Consider the following 20,190-nt stretch of genomic DNA (forward strand, 5'->3'; position numbering starts at 1 on the left):
ATGTATGCCTCGGCATCATTATGCAAAAATAGAATTGAGTAGATATCAGTCTCACTGTAACAGCCCGAGTGCTGGGAATTGGAAAGAAGAATGTGGTACAGTTCCCACCACTGGGAACTTTCCGCATAATAGAAGGAGCAGGCACACAAGCTGTTTAATGGAAGTAGTGTGACAAATCTTTGAGCTGTTCGTTGAACCTGTGTTTGGGCGACAATAAAGACTTTATGGAGCAAATAGCAATTAAACATCTTCCATATGGAGGACAAAGCAAGACAGTATGGTTAGAAGGTCATACGAGTAGCAGTATCATTGCTACGGGGAACTTAGAGGTCTATAGTGAGGGCTTAATAAGACTAACAACACTACCATGTCTCAAAGACTTCCTGGGTGCCAGACACTGCACGGAGTAGGTAAACACTCTCATCGCCACACCATCAATTAATGGACAAGGAGATGACTTCAAGAGGATTGAATTTCTCCAAAGTTACAGAGCAAGAAGCAGATCATGGCTGAGAGCAACTGTAATACCAGAGAGCATGAAATTGAAATGATTTTGGGTAGAACCAACAGGGCAAGATGACTGTTAACTGTGAGGATGAACCATAGCTGAGAAGGGACCTATCAGGAGGTGTGCAGAGTTGAAGAGATAGCCAATCCCATTTGAGCTTGTCCTTGAGCTATTGAGGGATAATTGTGTAAATAATTCAGTAGGCAGAGAGGCAGGTAGAGCTCTGTGAAAGAAATAAAACCTAGAGATAACAAGATTTCAATCAATCTCAGAAAAATGGTAGACAGAGTCACAGCTTTGAGGATGGGTGCTCTGTAAGTGACGCATAGTGTGAAGGGCAGAGGCCTGGGATGGACATGAGAGAATATCTGTATTGAAGGGACGGCATGAGGTGCTTCAGAGGTGGCTAAGAATGAACACTCCTAAGAGCCAATGTAGGAATTCAGGTTGTCCTATAATAAAGTGTCTTCCTCAGTGGTTAAGGCACAAAATGTTATTTCTGTGAAATAGTGCTGGTAGGACGAGGTGGTGGGTGTCACATGACCCCATAGGTTCATAAGGCCAAAAAAGCCCAAAGTGAGTCAAGACCTGTGGTAGCTAGAGGGCTAGTTACAAAGAACACTGGACTGTAGGCAAGAATCTCCTGTGGAGGCTGTCCTCTGACCTGTCCGCAAGGTAGGGTAGAGACAGAATTGAGGAAGAGGGTAATGCTTACCAACAGAGCATCAGTGGAAGCCAGTTTATTCTCTATGTAGGTACCTTTAAATACTCTAGCCATTGGCTTCTTGTTCCATGTAGTCAATACTCGAATCTCTGAATCAAAATAAAAACAAGTTCCTAATTAGTAAAAGCCATTTAATGTGGTAGAAAAAGAACCACTGAGTGAATCTAGTGCTCTTAGATCAATCGCAACAGGTAAGAAAGCTACCCAATAACATAGAAATCATGGAATGAAAGGAGACAAGATCGAGCCATGATGTCCTAAGGATTATTTCATCTCTAAACATGCATTAACTAAATGTGATAATTAAAGATCAAGCTGAGCTGGGTATCGTACATGGGAAATGTCCATTAAAACTGCCCTTTTCTCGTCAGTAACAGATCTTAATTTTTTGCACTTTAATTGGTAGTTGGAAATAGTAATGTACTGTACTTTTACATAAGTCCATGTAAATCATACACACTTCTATTTCTCAACAGGGGCTGGCCTTGGTTCCTATTTTCACAGAATCTGAGTTCTCAGAAAGCTTAGTTACTAACTTAAGCCTCCTAATGTTCTTTTCCTTCAAAATAGCATTCTGCATATGATTCTAATTAATGAATTTGTCAATATCCGCACTGTTTTGGGTCTCTTCCATCCTAATGTCATATGCAAACTATGCACTCCTTCATAGTAGCCACTAGCAGATGACCATGTGTTTCCTATTATTTTTCTACTAGTTGAACTGCTTCCTGTTCCCCAAACAGCATCCCGTGATTTCATGCTAAAGTTTTATCACATTCATAATTGTGTGTTTCTGATACTTATTAAATTGCAGAAAAGATGGACTGGGTTGGGTTTGTGTACCACTGCACAACCTTGTAACCAACAAACCCCATGAACAGATTTGTTGAGTTGAAACTGGACGTTTCAGGTTGTTTGATGTGATCCAGCTCTGCTCTTTCATCCTTTGGTCTTCAGACCATGAGAGGCACCTTGTGAGCTGGGTAGAAGAGGGGAAAGCCAGGGCTGCAGACAGTTCTGAGATGGAGGGACCAAGGACAAGGACATGGGTGAATGCTAGGGATATTGTGAGAGAGGGAGGCTAGAGTGAGCACAGCCTGGGAAACCCTCACACTTTAGTGGTCTGGAGAGAAACGAGGAATTGGAAGCAGGAAGGCAACATGAGCCATATACAAGAAGTCAGAACAAGGAAGCAAATTGACAGCATTTGAGCAGTCAGGAGAGCCACAATGGTGAGCATCAGCGCTGGTAACTGACTCTGGTAACTGAGATAGCAGGGCAAAGCAGTGGTCAAGAGACAACTTGAAAAGAATGAAGCAGCTGTGAACTGAAAATTGAGACAAATTGGGCCTGAAACAGGAGCCAGGGCTCAGAGGCACCCAAAAGGATACACAGAAACTGATGTCAGGTCCTAAGCAGGAGACTCAGGACATCACCCCAAAGAGAATAGCCCATGGCCAACTTTCTCCTTTTAGCCTTTCTTCTTAGATGAGCCTGCTCTGAGGTTCAGTCAACAGATGGACTGGAGAAGGAGACATATCAGTAGGAGGGAGGGGTCATGGCCCACCAGATCCTGGTGGTTATAGAATTTAAGCTAACTGTGCCTTTATTAATGCAAGATTCTCTTGGATGCCACGTTCAATGGGCTTTGAAGTGCACATTGCATAATATTTGCTTAGTATTCCCCAAGAGAAAAGCCAGAAATTATACTTCAAACTATATAAAAGAGACCCATCAGTAAAGCCCAACTCCCAAACACATGTACTATGTAGACAACCATTGATCTTCACTCCTTTCCTTACTTATTCATTCACAAGATTCAAATACAAACTGCTTAAGTCTTCGGGAACCTTAGCATCTTGTGAGAGAGACGAATACTCCGAGAGAGTCTGTACTGTGGCATTTGAGACAGTAACTAAAGAGTGATTCAGGCCCCACTGGGTCCCCATTTCATGTTCCTTCTTTTCTGCTCTCAGGCTGAGACTTTCCACAGTACATGAACCCAGCAGCACCCTCGTGGTCCTGGAGTGGGAGCATTCAGAGCCACCAATTGGAGTGCAGATTGTAGATTACCTGATCCGACAAGAGAAAGTCACTGACCGGATGGACCACTCCAAAGTCGAGACAGGTGAGCAGTCTCCATCCCCTAGGCTAGTCTTGCTCCAAGGTTTTAAAAGAAAAAGAAGAAAAGAATGCTCTTCCTTGTACCATTGCTTCAGGCTCCCAGCGTTTTAGGGCAGCACACGGAAGCATGGAAAAGTAATAGCTAATGCTCTTCTAGGCAGCAGCCATCTTGTCCATTTAGAGTTTTTGCATGGTGAGCATCTGACAGTCTTGTTTTGATTTTGCTTTTCTTTTATTTATAAAAGAGGTGTCCATTTCATTGCCTCTAGGCACAGTCACAGGCAACAACAACACAGTACACTAGTTATCCTAGCCCACAATTAAGAAACAATTCTCTGCTAACCACGGCCATGATTACAGAAAAAAAATTCCTTTGCTAATAACCCCCTCTAGGCAAAGGCATGTGCAAACAGATGCTCTTGATCCATGTCTTGTCCTAAAGCAAACTGACTTTTGTCAAGTCCTGAGAGAAAAGGGGAGCCTCACATGAGTAGAAATAACCCACAGAAATAAAAGTCTCATGCCTTACTATTCTACTACTTACCCATAGAGAAAGGCCAACATAAACAAACCCAAGACTTTCGCACAAATATGGTCCTCTTTGGGGATGAAGATACCCATAATCTAAGAGCAACTAGTGAACTTGGTGATGAGGTTTGGGGAAACATCTATGGGGCATGGAAAGCTCTCCATTGCTGTTTCTGAGGCTCTTCCCTTGGTATGTACAGGTATTGCTAAGGTATGTTAGGGCCCAGGGACCTGCACATCTGTTCTCTCAATGCCAAGATGTTTCATGGAAAAAGTTCACAGATGTGGCCTGTACACTTTGCCTTAGTAGTCCTTGAGCTAACTCTGGACAAATGACTCTCAGCTGACTGGCTAACAGTGAAACAGTTAGAAAAAAAAACAAAAACAAAAAAAAAAACATTTCCTCCAAGATCTCCTTCGTCCACTAGGAACTGAAGGAGTTTCAGCAAGTTCTCATAGCATTGACCTTGCTTGGGCATCACTGTGTTTCATACTTTTCCCATTCTCTTTCATTTACACAGAAACAGTGCTGAGCTTTGTAGATGACATCATCTCTGGAGCAAAGGCTCCATGTGCCATGCCATCTCAGGTGCCAGACAAGCAGCTCACCACCATTTCTCTCATCATCCGATGCCTGGAACCTGACACCATTTACATGTAAGTAGCACAGACCTTAATGATTCCTTACCCAGAAAGTCCTGGGATCTTTGCTGGCTCTGTTTGTTACCTGAGTTCCTTCAAAGACTTGGCAAGAGATGTTTTAGTCTCTGTAGTCATATCTCAATAGGCATTATGGAGAAACTTCCTGAAGAAGTCTTGTCATCAAAGGGTTTACAGTCTACAGAGGACATATATAAACAGATAATTATAAACCAAGGCAGAGTAGAACACGTGTTACTTAGAAAAGCCAGGGACATGTTGGAAAAGAAAGAAGAAAGTGTTTTTTCTAAGTAGAGTTGGTGTCTAGATTCTAAATTTGGTTGCATAGAATCTGTCCAATAGCTACTGTGAATTGGGGAAGGCAGGTTAGAAAGCCCCAGAGCAAAGGTAGTGAGGCATGAAGGGAGGCAGTGGGTGGTCCGACAGGTCTGAAGCAGATGGTGAGTGAAAAGAAGTGGAAGAAAATGAGCCCGGGAGACTGGAGTGAATGCTGTGTGTCAGAGAAAAGCTTTTTTTTTTTTTTTTAAGAAAGGAGGACAATGCCAAGAACTATGTGTTAGAAAGCTATCTCTAGTGGCTCTGAAATAATTTATAGAGTTTAGATGCTGGTCAGCATTTTTCTTCAAAGAAAATATAGTGAATTATATCACCGTGCTTGGAACATCCCTATGTTCTTTGTGAACTCTTCCCATCTCTTCCTGTGCTCTGGGAACAACTGTAAAATATTTGTGAGCAAATACATAAAAGATGCCAAGAGAGATTCAGTGATAGAATCTAAGTCATGATGGAAAAATTCAGGGTCTAACGCAGAATTCATAGTGATACAGTTTGGAAGCTTTTTGACCCCCTCAGTATGAAAAACATCTAACAGTTTACAGATGAGGTCACAGGCATAGAGTCAAGGTTTCCAGAATAAATCATCTCCACTTCCACTCTTAAAGGAGTTAGTTCAAAGATGGGAAGAACTAGAAATCTGAGTGCCATTGATTGTGATAAACTCAGATATTTAGCTGTGCGTCTTTCAAATAGAAAGAAGAGATGTCACTCAGGGCTGTTAAGTAAAACACATAAAGACAAATGATACCTGAGAATCTGGAATAGATGCACACACAAGGATGGCAATGCCAATACCAAAGACTGTCTGCTCTGGACAAGGATGCTGTGATCCATACCAGCTCTCTTGATATTGGCCCTTCAGAGTAAGGGCACAAGACAAAGGAACACAGATCTGGGACTGAAGGCCAGCAACCTGCTTTTAAAAGTCTCATAGTGTGACTCATATGACCATTTATAATGAGGGTGCACTAACACCTATGGGTACATCCTACCTGTTAATTAGGAAGTTAGAAGTTCTAGTGGAGCAAGAGGTAAGCAAGGCTCTCCTTCAGAAAGACCCTTACCAAGTCTAGAACCTTCCTCAAGTTGGCCTGATTTGGCTTTGTTTTCTGGTCAGAGACCTAAGGGCTAGGATTCTCTCCCACATTCAACATTCTTTGTGATCTAGTGTCCACTTCCTGTGTTTTGTAAATCACCTACTTCCTGTCAGTGTTGATTACAGGGGTGGGAGAGACACACAGGGCTAAAGGGCAGCCAGTTTCCACTAGGTGGCAGTGCAGATCGCTGGGAAAAGCTAGCCGAAACTCAGCTGTAACTTCATAACACCCAGTGGGACCAGCTCTTGCTCTAGCAAGATGACGATCCTAGATCCTGGCAAAATAACCTGGAGTGGCCTGAACACAAGACCCAGTGTGTGGGGGAAAGAGTGATGTGGGCTAGAAGCCACAATATTCCTCTTTGTTGAGGAGCAAGGAATAATTGTACCTCCATCCCTGGTACGAAGAAAGCATCCAGAAAGCCCGGTTTTGCGCCTAACCATAAAGCGACTTCAAATAGGACCCTTAGCTTCTCTGCACTTGATTTTTCTTGCCTACAAATTAAGGGGAAGGGACCCATCATTTATGGAGAGCTGGCCCTGTGTGACTAGACTTATTCCTATTTTATAGCTGAAGAAACCGAGGCTCAGTAGAATTGAATAACTTCCCTGAGAACCACACAGTAGGGATGTAAATAATGGTTAGGAATTGATGCGGGGGTTGTTTGCTTTTTTTCATCATACTGGGTCTTATGTCCAGGCCACCCACTTTATTCTGCCAGGATCTAGGAACATTATTCTGCATGCAAGAACTGGTCCACACTGGGGATTATGAAGCTGCATCTGAACTTCAGCTTTCTCTGTCATATATTTCATTTAATGCCACTTGAGAAGCGTTCCGACAATGGACCACGTGGCACAAACACAGTTAAGAACCCCTTAAAGTATCTAGGAGCCAACATTTTCACTTTAGAGTGGGGAGGGGATCACCGCCCCCTCCCACTCCCCTCCCACCACGCCACTAGCTGGCAGGAGAGCCCTGCATTTCTGAGCACATTACAGCAGCTGGTAGAGAAAGGTGTCTGAAGCAGAGGATCAGCACAGCCACCACTTGGCGGCAGGAGGAAAGCGAGAAGCAGCAGGCGATGTAGCCAGCCCCTGACAGGCTTACAGTCTTCCTTAGCATTCGGCTCCAGACCTTTAAGGGCCAGGCCTGGGGCCTGAGCCAGTCTGTGTCAGTTCCCACGCACACATGCCTCCACCGTGTCATCACCGTGTCGCTAACTACGCACTGAAAGGTCCCAGCCTGCGACTGGGGAGAGAGCCCAGAAGCGTTGGAAGCAGCAGTAAACGGACTTACACATGAGCCCTCTGGATCTGGAGCGAGGCTTATCTCCTCTGTCAGTAATTCCAGCTAACCCTCTTGCTGTCTTATGAGAGTGCTATGGGCCGACAGGATGAAAACGCTAACAACAAACAGGGAAGGCCTTCCTTCCCGAAATGGTAGCACGTGGCATTTCCACATGAAAATGTGGAAAGTGCTCCCCAGCCTTCAGTAGTCAAATACCCTAGCTTATCTCCCCAGCCACCCTCAGGGGTGGGGGAGGGGAGAGGGAGGGAGGGACTGGGAGTGTGGGACATAGGGGAAGGGCTGGTCCTGCTGAGGAATAGTTCTTAAGGTCAAGTTCTGTCTGTACTTGGAAGATTGTGTGAGGCATTTCCTTTCCTAATATCTGCCTTATATTAAAAATAAAATGTGCTACTAAATAATCAGAGCTTAGCAGCTTGCATTTCATACTAACTGCCTTTCAAAGCATGTGAGACTGAATGCAAACAGGGGCATCTTTGTCCCAGCTCAGGATCTGATACAATGTAGCTGGAATTCACAGCAAGACAAGATAGGAAGGAGAACTGCCTGGAGTGTAGACTAGCGGGAGGTTGGTGACTGACTCCATCCCAGGAACTGAAGGACAGGCTCCATCTGGGAGTCAATTTGGTACTGAAGGAATAGGATATCATAGTCCAGAGAAACTTCAGAATTAAGGGTCCGGGATTAAATTATGAGGGGCTGCAAACAGTGTCTCCAGCCATAGAGTTGAGGTTGGTGCCTTCAGCTTCAGCTTACTGGCAGGTGTCAGTGGGAGCCATGCTGGAGCCTAAGCTGGAGTTGTAGGGCTGAAGGAAGAAGATCTGCTACCTATGAGCACTAGAGCATCAGGGCTACACCTGTAAGCCAAGACCACGCCCGGGCCAGCCTGCAGCGTCAGCCTGCAGAGCCCCGATCTTTGCATCTGGTGGCTCCCCCGAGAACAGCGGCTAGAAGTGACAGACTCTGTAACAGAGAGCAAACCTTGGAGCCCAAGCAGAAGAAAAAAAAAGACCCCACTCCCTGCGAAGGGGTCTCAGATCCCCAAAGTGTAGATTTGTTCTATACTGAATCCCAGGGATTTCTAGCTTAACACACTATTAGGGGTCACAAAGAATGTGACTTAGCATGGCAATCACACACCATGAGGTGTAAGTGCATGGGGGTAGGCCATGGTACCTCTAGGTCTACCCCTCAGGACCTTAGCTGAATGGGCTCTGAGACTGGGTTAACAAATTGGACTCAGAAATGGATCTGGTTCCAAAAAGCTCAGGTGTACCAGCTACAGGTCCTGGGGGTCTGGGGAACCATTCTAGAAATACGGCCAAGAAGCTGATGAGGTACACAGAGCTAAATGAGAGAAAATGTGGCTGCCAGGGCTAGGGTGTGGATAAGGAGTGTCAGTGCAGCCCCATGCTCTCCCCGGGAAGGCATGGCAGGAGAAGGGTGGCAAGATGTTTGGTTTGGAATCAGGGTGCACATGGTAGGGGAGGGCTGTTGGCGGTGGCGCTACTGGGGAAGGCCATTGAGCAGGGCTTAGGAGCAGGGCATAAGGTAAACATGGTGGGGTGGTCTGAACCCTCACTGTTGATAAGAAAGAAAGCTGAATGCTTGGCCCTGGCCCAATAGCTGAGAAGCCCTTTGGCACCCAACAGCTATGATCTACCCCATGCCCTTTGGATTTAAGCAGGTTGTCACATTTTAGGTCTTACTAGACCAGGGGTCTTGATAGGGCGAAGCCTGCCTATGTGAGGCCCCCATGACATTGGCATAAGTTGAGGAAGGAAGAGAAGGGCGCATGGCCTCGGGGCATTCAGGTCCTCACTCTGACAATCCTCTGTGCTTCTGTGTGAGGAAGGAAGAGTGGGCATGAGACCATCTCTCTTTTGAACACCATTTTTTTTGAAGAATAACTAAGTAATATAATAAATAATTTGAAAAAAAGAAAAGAAAAAAACAACACAAGTCACTTGGAAGTCTCAAAGCTTGGGAAAGCACAGGTTTCTAGTCCCTGTATCAGACTGAGTAGGTCTGAGCTGGGTCTGAGAATTTTCAGTAATGGGGCTGAGGTTGCATGTGGATTGAAGTGGCCTGGGGATTCCATGTGGAGATGAAGTATCCCTCACTATGATGCTTTGCATCAGAAAGCCCTCAAGACAGCATATCCCAACCACTGACCTCCGGAAGCAGTCAGAGGCTTCATGCCACTGCTTTCCAACAAGAGTGCTAGATGGGAGCCGTAAGTGTCCCGGCCTGCTATTCAGACAAAGCTGGGCCTCCAGACAGAGCACTCAGCCCCAACCTCCAGACATGTCCTCTCTAGTAATGCTACCTTCCTACCTCTCTGCCAGGTTCACCCTCTGGGGAGTTGACAACACAGGGCGGCGCTCCAGGCCAAGTGATGTGATCGTGAAGACCCCATGTCCTGTGGTGGATGATGGCAAAGCCCAAGGTAAGGGACGCTGAAGTTAGCAATGCCTACACATGATGGCCCAACCATCTACCCTTGCCATGCTAAGGAACCAGTAACCAAAGGAGTGGACAGCATGACCTGGAGTTTGACAGGAAGGAAGGATCCAGGCTCAAGGTAGAAGCTCGGGCTTTCTGTCAGTACCATTGGGCCTGCGCACTCTGACAGAAGATTTCACTGTATTCTGTTATCCCATACAATTATCTCATAAGGCAGGAGTGAGCAAGAGACATTGATAAAGTCCCCAGGAATGTAGGGGCTTAGGTCCATGCAAAAGTACCTGTCATCTCTGGCCTCACGGATGGATCACTTGCTCTCTTTGGGATTTGTACATCTGAAAGTTGGTTCTGAGCTAAAGCAAACAAAGCTGAAGACTTGGAATTGATCAGTTATCAGCCCCTCCTTTGATACGCCCTAGTCTCTAACTCCATATTTGAAGTTGTTATGCATCATTTCTTCACTGTAAGCTCCCTCACTGGCACTGGTCCTGGTCCACTAGGAAGTTTTTCCTCAACCATCATCCAGCACACATGAGATATTCCCTGGATGGTCTGGGCATCATCCCCTGCTCTAAAGTTTTCACATCTCTGAAGCCAGAATTCTTAAGTTACTCTTCCTACAGGGCTCCAGCACCAATGAGGTGGTTCTATAAGGCCCTAAGATCTATTAGGCAGAACTGAAATTGAAGCCTTTTTATCAGCAGAGACATTGAACACTTCGGTTACTCAGATTCCAGTCATGGACAGAACATGGCTAAGCTAATTTTCTGATGCCCCTCATTATCTTACATATAGTTCTTGGTTATGTACATGTCATTTTAACCAAGAGGGACATAGTCCTAGAATGCCGCGGGTGACACCATGATGAAAATCACTGGAGAAGAGTGATCTAGACTTACTTTACTTCATCTGTTTTTGAAGATCAAGCAAGCAGGATTTTATGGGAAAGTAAAGTGACAGTTCCTTGCAGTAGGGATGGGGTCCCTAAAATGAGCTGCCCACCTAGCTCTGCTTTAATTAAAACCATCGATCTTTTAGTACTGTACAACTTTGGAAAATATTTTCATAGTTAATCATATTGGCATGTAATAGGCACAGTATTTTCAAAGACATCTGACTGTAATAAAATATGCTCTAATAACAATCCCTTAATAGACTGCCATTCTTCTTATGGCATGAATATTTAAAAGGTCTGTTGGGACCTAAGTGGGTGACCCTGTCTATTTCTTCAGCACCTTGCCAATTCTCCACTGCCCTATCAGTCTCTTCATTCTGGCCATACTGCCTTCCTCAATTCCCCTTATACAGGTCTCTCTCACTTCTATTATAGGGTCATTGCATATGTTAGGCCCTATTACTTCAAATACTCTGTACCTTTCCAACTGATTAACTTATCTCAGCATGAAAATGTAGATCAAGTGTCCCTTCCTCACAGGTGAAGAGGTCAAGAACCACTGTTACGTGCCCTCACAGTACTGTGTTTCTGGCTTTCAGAATATTTCTTTAAGATTTTATAATGATGTGCACAGTGTCTTTTGACCTCACTAGCCAGTGAGTAACATGAAGGCCCGAGTCAAGTCTCCTTTTCTGCTCTGTGTGTCCTTAATATCTAAAAGGCACTATACATGACTGACAGCTCACATAAGAACTTAGCTGGAACCAACAGCCCAAATTCAAATTCCTGATCCACCATCTACTTACTTAATCTTGAACAGGTTACTTTATCCCATTCCTCAGTTTACTCATATATGGAATGAGGAAAACAGTAACCCCAATATGAAGGGTCAAGTGAGAATTGAATGAAATCATTAACTTAAACTAGTAAAAGCAAAATGGTGTTTGGTACATAGTAAATATTAAGTAGATGTGTTAGGAATAAGTTACTAGTAACCAAGCAGAAAGCCTGCCTTCTGATAGAAACTCAATATTCTATGTATGAAGGAATGAACACAACACTGCTCTTATTTTACATAGGATGAAACTGAAATTCAGAGTAAAGTAAATAAGATGCCTGAGGTTACAAAGAACTTAATGGAAACCACACACAGTGCCCATATTTGACCCCAATGCCCATTTGTTTTTATAGTGTTTCCAGGACAAGTGGAGAGTATTTCTAGGTGAAAGACTCAATGGGACATTGTCTCTGCAAACTGGTGAAGAAAGGGGCTATGTAAAAGAGATAGCAAGAGCCGGGCGTTGGTGGCGCACGCCTTTAATCCCAGCACTCGGGAGGCAGAGGCAGGCGGATCTCTGTGAGTTCGAGGCCAGCCTGGGCTACCAAGTGAGTTCCAGGAAAAGGCGCAAAGCTACACAGAGAAACCCTGTCTCGAAAAACCAAAAAAAAAAAAAAAAAAAAAAAGAGATAGCAAGAATTCTCCCTTTTAGGGCTATGTGCAATGGGATACAATGGAAGAACAGAAACCCACACATATGAAGCAGGTGTACTGCTCACTAGTGGGAGAGGCTGGCTCACAGGATCTGAGCCTTGAAGGTCTTGTAAGCTCCAAGAAAGTAAAGAAAGACAGGGTCTGGATCACACACCTCAAATGTGAGTCTGTCTGGGGGCATCTGTAGCACCTTCAGGCACTGTTTGTGAAAGTTCCTGCCTATCTGGTGTTCACTGGTGTCTTTGGAGAGACGATAGCTACTGTGGAGCTGCTGGCTGAGTAGAAAGCAGCAAGGAAGAGTTTAGCAGAGGAAATGATGTCTTGATAATGTCTACAGGACACGTGGCAGAGAGCAGCTCTTTCTCTGGAGAGTGCCTGTCTGTCAGTTCTAGTACAGGAGGTCTGAATAGGTTCTCTACCTGCTTTTGCTTCCTGATAAAAGAACTGGAGACACAAGAAGACAATTTAGTGCAGAGAGGATAAAAATCACAATCTTGGGTCCTGTTATCCTTTAGCCAGGAAGGAGCCCTGCACAGAGCAAGTCTGGAGATTAATAAGAGACTAATTGAGGGCATCCTTGTAAATTAATACAGTCCTACCAAAATAAAAGCCCATATGCTTTGTCTCCCTCAAACCCAGATGGTGATCATAAATATAACCCATTTGGGTCTGAGCTTAAATCTAAGGACAAATAGGAATTTGACTCAGAGTGTGATGTCAGCTCCCAGATACTATCCCTCATGTGAGTATTTATCTAAAGCTACATTCTATGAAGAATTTTACCATGTCATAACACTCCAGCCACTGTGTAAGTATGTTTCTGCTGCCTTTTTACTGAAACCAGCCTCCTGGAGCTAAGGACGCACGTATTAGTAATAAGATAAACCTTGTCGTCTAGAAGGTTGAGTCATGACGTCCTGCAAGTTCACCGTGGAATCTCACCAAGGGAAGGCTAGTTCTTATCCTTTCTTCCTTCAGCAGCTGTGCACCTTTCTTGATGCAACCCAAATGCATCCATTCCTTTATTTCATTCTCCCACAGGTGTGTTTGGATCCTGGTACTAGTCACTGAATAGACATTTATCAGATGCTAGCATTGGACTCAGAATCAATTTTCAAGAAATTTGTAATCAATTTCATGGATTTATTATCTCATCCAACAAATATTTAGTACTTACTGAATATCTGTCCTAGGCATCAGGAGCAAAAATACTGTACCTTTATAACTATATCAGCAGGGGCCAAAGATATCAGCAATAAATAATAAAATGCATATTTCAAATGATGCTGCCTGTCATGGAGATAATAAATGGGGCATGGTAGAAAGTAGGCAGAGGTCAGGATTTGGGGAAGTAAGTGAAGGAGGAAGCCACAAGAATATCTTTGCAAAGATCATTTCAGAAGGTAGCAGGGTAGAACTTGATCAGATGGTTAAAGACAAAGAAGGCTTGTGATTCCACATGCTTGGAAAAAAATGTGGAGGGCACTGATGGGTAGGAGTTCCCAGGGGTTGTGGGCATATTTAGTAATGTCTAATTATTGGTAGGAAAGGACTGTATCTGGCATTGTGATAGGATGCCCTAGAGGACTTGGGACAGAAGAGTGACATCATTACTAGATGTTTTAGAGGTCATTCTTACAGCTGAGAACAGACCCAGAACATTCTAAAGTGGAAATGGAAGGCTATGGCAATTGATAGGCGATGGGCTGCTGTTCCTACCAGGGCAGCTATTGGACAGTTGCGAAGAGGTGATCTGAGCCTCAGTATGCTGACAGAAGAACAAACACATTTATTTCTCAATAGGTTAGATGTGGAGCATCTGATTGAATGATGTGTCATTTGTCCAGGAAAATTCCAGAAGCACGGATGTGCAAAGATATGGTAGAAGAAAAGGGACTAAGAGAAGAAGAAAACTAACTCAAGGTGGTTGGGATCTCCAGTAGAGAAGGAAATGGGTTGAGGGGAACCTGTAGTGAATGGAGGAGCCAAAGCATTCAGGTGTTTGTTTGTTTGTTTGTTCCATCAAAGGATGATTGAGTACCAACATGAAATACAGAATTTGTGAAATAAGGTTGTGTTGTGTTTGTAGTGTGTGCTTTTAAGATTTGCTCTTTCAAAAGTGGAGCAGTTCTCAGGGACAATGATTGGTAGCTGAATGTCTTAAGGGGGCCTCTTCCATGAGGGGCAAAGCCACCCTTCATGGAAGTGGCAAAGAGGTGAACCAGAAACAAGGTTCTTCAAGGGATATAAGGGAGTGTTCGGGGAGTGAATGGGAGGAAATTTAAACTAAGCGAGTTTTGAAAATGAAGGCTTCTCAATATATGTGAGAGAGAAGGGATTGCTTCAGTTGGCTGTGAGGAACTGTAGGGCCATTCTCTTCAAGGACGTGGAAGAAGAATCAATATGTCCTGGAGAAGGCATAAAATAAGAGAACACAAAAATAAGGAGGGAAGGAGGAGTATGTGCCCAAGTTGGGGGCAAAGTGAGAGTTGTTGCTTTGTGATAACTCTGGCCCCAGCTTAACATAAGGAAAGGTTCAAGAGAATGGGTTAGTGTACAGCATTGGTCTTCAAAATGTGGTGCCTAGATTAACCGCATTGACGTTACCCTGGAGCTTGTCAGAAATGGTTGTTCTCAGGCTCCAAATCAGACACTCCAGTGGGAAACAGCAGCCATATGGGGGGGGGGGTAATGACGCTTCCCATGTGAGGATCACTGGTAGAGTGGAAGCACAGGGCAGTTTGATCAGAAAGCATATCCAGAACTGGAGAGAGAAGAAGAGACCTTGCAATATGGGTAGTGCTAAGGACAAAGATACCAGGCCACTTGAGATTGTTTATCTTGTGTTCCATGTGGAATTACACCATTCATTATTTTAGTGTGGGGATGGGCTTGTAGGTGCCTCCTGAGAAATGCTAAGTGATGAATTAGGATCTCTTGTCTGGGGAGACTTTTTCTATAAAGCCAAGGAGACCATCAATCAAAGCTACAGATGCTTCTCACTGTTCCTAATTCAGATTAAAAAGAGCAGCTATTACTGGGGGACTAGAAAGCTCACTTGTGCCTCTGAAGTTACTACCTCATTTTAATCATACTGTTTTCCCCAGTCTCCTGGGCTGCCGTGTTTTGCATCTTCTTTCTTTGCATCAAGAAAAAATATGATCTATTGAGAAATTGGCAGTAGAAACAAAAACACGATCTTTCCCTCCTTTCCCCTTTATTCACCTCTTCCATATGCACCTGCCCATTTCGTGCCCGCTGTAATCTGAGAACCTTGGTGCTTGGACTTCTGGTCCCTGTGAATTTTCAAAAGATGTTACACAGCTTATGCCCGCTCCTCCTCAATATCTAACCCCAGTGCCCATCATGTCATTGAGATCCGGTGCAGACAACCCACTTAAGATAGCAAGATCCTTTTCAATACTTCCATCCTTCCCATTCATGCTTTATTTCCTCACCTCCTAACACACTATATTCCCCTTATTTATGTTCCATTGCTCACTTGACTATCTCCGACCACAGCACTGCAAATACAGAGTGAGAATTTTTGTCAGATTCTCTCAGTTATGTGGTTCCCAAGCACAGAAACATTCCAGGAATCACTAAGCATTCACTGATAATTTCATAAAAATCCATGAATAAGTATAAAGTTACTGTGAGCAGATATTGTACTACATTGAAGTTTTGCATTCAGTAAACCTTTTATTCTCATGAAAATCTTGGGAAGTGTATATCACTAACCATTATTGGAAAGACAGGAAAACTAAGGCCCAAAGAGGTTAAGTAATGTATCCAAGGCCAATCAATACACAGGAACCCGAGTCTATTCAAAACTCTGATGGCTGCTTTTAGCCATACCTTTCAGTCTAACGGCTGCAGTCCAGCCTTGTTATTTTATCCCACTGTCCAAAAGATCTCAGAGCCCTCCCAGTAACTCAGCCTCCCTTTTTTTTGCAATGAGGCTGTGTTGACAGTCTCCTTGCCATCTTCTCATCTGCAATTTACTTGTTTCTAACTCATGTATATTAAAGAGAGGGGGGACTTGAATTTGTCATGGATTAACTGAAAACTTCTGTGAAGCTCAAAGCTAATAAAATAATAATTCAAAATACCTGGCATTCCTTGAGTTGGTGAATTCTTGCAATCTATAACAGCTAATTGAAGTAAAGTGTCACAAAATATTTAATTAATTTAAAAAAAAAGAATTGATAAAGGAAAAGAAAAGTCTCCATTCCCTCAGTGGAGATAGGAGGAGCCAGATGTGGTCATGCTCTGAGAGCTGAAGCGTAGGCCTTTCTGAGTATAAGATCCTGTTTACTGACAGGCTTGTAATCATACCCTTCAGTTAGATTATCTCAGTTTTAGCAGATTTGTGGTGGAACTTGGTTTTGCCCACAGGATGCAGATATTGGCTTATTCAATTAAAAATGACTAACTATTATGTTATGAGAGTGATTGCATGCACCAAGAATCACCACCTCTGCTGTGGCCATTTCTCAACAGTAAACAAGTAGAACCTGGAATCTGACAAATTATCTCCCATTGCAAGAAACATTATTTGGCATCCGTGCATCAGAGAGGAATTCCAATCACGCCATCTAAGCTGCAATCTGAGCACCAATGGTTTTCCTTTCCTAGCCATTCTTGTCTCAGCAAAACACCCCCTGCCTTCCAACCAATACAAACCAGTCATCAGAACTGGCCCTCTGTTTCCTTCTCTACAGAAAAGACAGCCCCCACTCGCCAGCACACTTACAAGGACTCTCTGCCCACATGTGCTCTATTGGAGACAGTTATCCCAAGATTCTGCCTCTTCCACCTTAAACTGTTTATATGCTACTGGTGACTGAGCATTGATGCAAAGTAGCAACAGGAAACACAGTTTAGAAGCTTCACTGCAGCGCACAATAGCAATGTGACCTCGAGTTGGTAACCTCTAGCCTTGTCTGTCTCTTAATCTCATTTGTTGTGGGGCCGATATGCATAAATCTGCAGTGAGGGGTGTGAGGATGTAAAGTTCTTAACCTATGACATGATTAAACCTTTAATAATAATGACATATCATAAGACTTTAGTTTCTAAATTATTGTCTTCTTTATCTAAAAATCCCATTATAGCTGCCTGAGAATTTTAACAACCTAAAAATCTAAATGGATTTCTGAAGGAGAGTCAATGCATGAATTGTGAATGTGTTGTCTGTAAGTTTTGTTTCTAGGATTAGTGTAAACCAGCTTGGAGAGGGATCACTTAGAAACCCTGATACAAAGTGGATTCAAGCTACACTCAAACTTATGAACTCTGTTCTTTTAGATAACAATTTCTGATCAGCCCTTTTGTCTAGTACTATACAGCTTCTGAGGCTATCAAGGAAGTAAGGTCTAGCTCCTATCCCCAAAATAATCAGTGTGATGAGGAGGCCAGCATTCATTCCACCCACAAAACCCTCAGGTAGATCTGTCATTTACCAATATTCCCAAATTCACTTGGTATTAGCACAAGGTGTCTTGTGCTGTGATTGGTTAACGGAGTCAAGTAGTCGTAATTCTAATTTTCTCACCCAGGAACTCAATTTCTACAACTCCAGAATTAACACACCCAAGGGAAAGCATTGCTCACTACTCACTAGATGTTAGCTCTCAGATGTTTAGGCAGAACATGCAAAAAGCATCTCTTTTCTGATAGTTGCAATGAGAACACATGTAATGATAAAATTCCTTGAGTAATGAAACAAAAAAAGTCAAGGCTCTGTAAGCTGTTACTGCTTTACGATATCACCAAACTCAGCCTTAGCCATGGAAACCTTTGAGGCAGAAATATCACAGATATAAATCTTACTGAATGATTACTCATTTGGGATTGGGTAGTGATCTAGTTTTGAGTTTCTAGATGTATACAGATCCCCATGTTACCTTTATGTTGGGCCTGCATAGTTTCAGCAAATGTTCTGAGTTCCAAAGTCAGTGCCTCTCCAAATTCTTCTCATGGCTCAGAAGTATTACCTGGTGATGCCTTACTTTATCTGTGAGCCAAAGCCTGCCATCTGTGGCATAGGCTTCTTTGATACTTTTTAGAGAACCACTATTTAGAGAACCAGATAAATGCTACCTACAGGTCTAAGTTTGTCATGTCGGTGTCTCATGAGAGCAAACTTGAGCCGGTGTTATATGGAAGCAAACTTGGACCAATCTCCAATGAGAGCTGAACATAAACTCTTTATTTCTCCCACTGTATAGCCCAGTAGTGATCCAGGAACTTCATGCATCCTCTATTGCAAAATACAGCATTCAGGTTCACAGGAAGGCATTACCAGCTTCCTAATATAATTCTTTATATTTTCTCTTATTTCTTGCCTCATTGGCCTTTATCCCCAGCCTTACTTCTCTGGGATTGTGCTTTCCAATGAAGCATGAATATATGAGCTTTTGCCTCAGGTTATGTATTTTTTTTAGTAAACCTTGGTAAGACAAAGAGTATTGCAGCTGAAATTGACCTTAGATGTGTAGTCAAAGGCATCTAATTTATTAAAGAGAAAACTGAAACCCAGTGGCACAGAGGTGGATTGAATTACACAAATCAATCTCACACTTTAGGGTCAGTGTTTTAAAATATCAACATGCACACCATAAATAAAATGCATGTTTTTATTTACTGGCACACATAAATATGTGCACATATGTTGCATATAATTATACATATAAGCCGGGCGGTGGTGGCGCACGCCTTTAATCCCAGCACTCGGGAGGCAGAGCCAGGCAGATCTCTGTGAGTTCGAGGCCAGCCTGGGCTACCAAGTGAGTTCCAGGAAAGGCGCAAAGCTACACAGAGAAACCCTGTCTCGAAAAACCAAAAAAAAAAAAAAAAATTATACATATATAATTAATGGCTGATTGTTATGTAATATTTTAATCAGTAATGGACCACATATACCACAGTGGTCCCATGAGACTATAATGGAGCCACAAATTTCCTATGCATAGTAATGCTATAGCAGTCATGATGTAAGAGCAGAGTGCATTCACACAGGCTTGTAGTGCTGATGGAAACAAATCTGCTGTGTTGCCAGCCACATAACACACATGACTGTGTGCACCGAGTAATATTGATTATGATAATAAACAACTATCACTGGTTTGTGTATTTACTATTCTACACATATAATTATTTCAGACTGCACTCTACTTATAAAATACCTTATTGTAAATAGTACACTATTTCACAGCAGCAGCAGCTGTGTAGAAATCTGTGTCTACCATGTCTCCTGATTGAGTCCTTGCTCTTGTTACTGTTTTAATCTTGTAGTGTTCACGATTCCAGAAGCAACAGGTTATGCCTTGAGTATATCACATGTCCTACATATAAGTAGACTGTGCCATCTAGATTTGTGTTGATATACTTTATACAATCTCTGCCTGGAGTTGAAATCACCTAATGATGCATTTCGCCAAGCACAACTGGACTTGCCTTTTCTTCCCCCTCAGAAATAGCAGACAAGATCTACAACCTCTTCAATGGCTACACCAGTGGCAAGGAGCAGCAGACTGCCTACAACACCCTTCTGGATCTGGGTTCCCCCACTTTGCATCGAGTCCTCTACCACTATAACCAGCATTATGAGAGTTTTGGGGAGTTCACCTGGCGGTGTGAGGATGAATTAGGACCCAGGTACTCAACGAACTGTGCAATTCTCTTTTGAACACTCTATGGCGTCTTGTGTCTCTTGTGCTGTGTTCCTGTTTCACAGATGTTGCAGAGACTCCCTGAGAGATCTTAGATGCTCAGAGAACTAAGTGTCATGCTGTACACCGCCCAGGCCATGCAGAAGGTTTGGAATAAGCTCTTTTAAAGCAGTTGAGTCATGAATTCACATCCTGAACTCTGAAAATAAGCCTTTGCTCCTGATCTTGAGTTCACTAATACAGAATTCCAAATGCTAAATTTATAAGGAATGAAACTTCAGTCTTGTGAAAGAAAAGTAAAAGTTTTATTAAGGGGGTCAACAGGAAACATCTAGTGCACATGAATGTTACCTATATCGTGCAGACTTTGGCATGT

At 43.2% G+C, this 20,190-nt stretch overlaps 1 protein-coding gene across 2 annotated transcripts in view; it reads left to right on the forward strand.

Moving 5' to 3' along the window:
- Astn1 (astrotactin 1) overlaps nt 1-20,190 on the forward strand; it is a 340,652-nt gene that overhangs the window by 312,959 nt on the left and 7,503 nt on the right. For both annotated transcript variants that reach the window (XM_042258386.2, XM_042258385.2), the window contains exons 19-22: nt 3,209-3,360; nt 4,406-4,541; nt 9,634-9,734; nt 19,617-19,800. In XM_042258386.2, coding sequence (XP_042114320.1) covers nt 3,209-3,360; nt 4,406-4,541; nt 9,634-9,734; nt 19,617-19,800 — 573 coding nt within the window. The remainder of the gene's footprint in view (nt 1-3,208; nt 3,361-4,405; nt 4,542-9,633; nt 9,735-19,616; nt 19,801-20,190) is intronic.

This window comes from Peromyscus maniculatus, chromosome 11, assembly GCF_049852395.1.
Source record: "Peromyscus maniculatus bairdii isolate BWxNUB_F1_BW_parent chromosome 11, HU_Pman_BW_mat_3.1, whole genome shotgun sequence".
Lineage (NCBI taxonomy): Eukaryota > Metazoa > Chordata > Mammalia > Rodentia > Cricetidae > Peromyscus > Peromyscus maniculatus.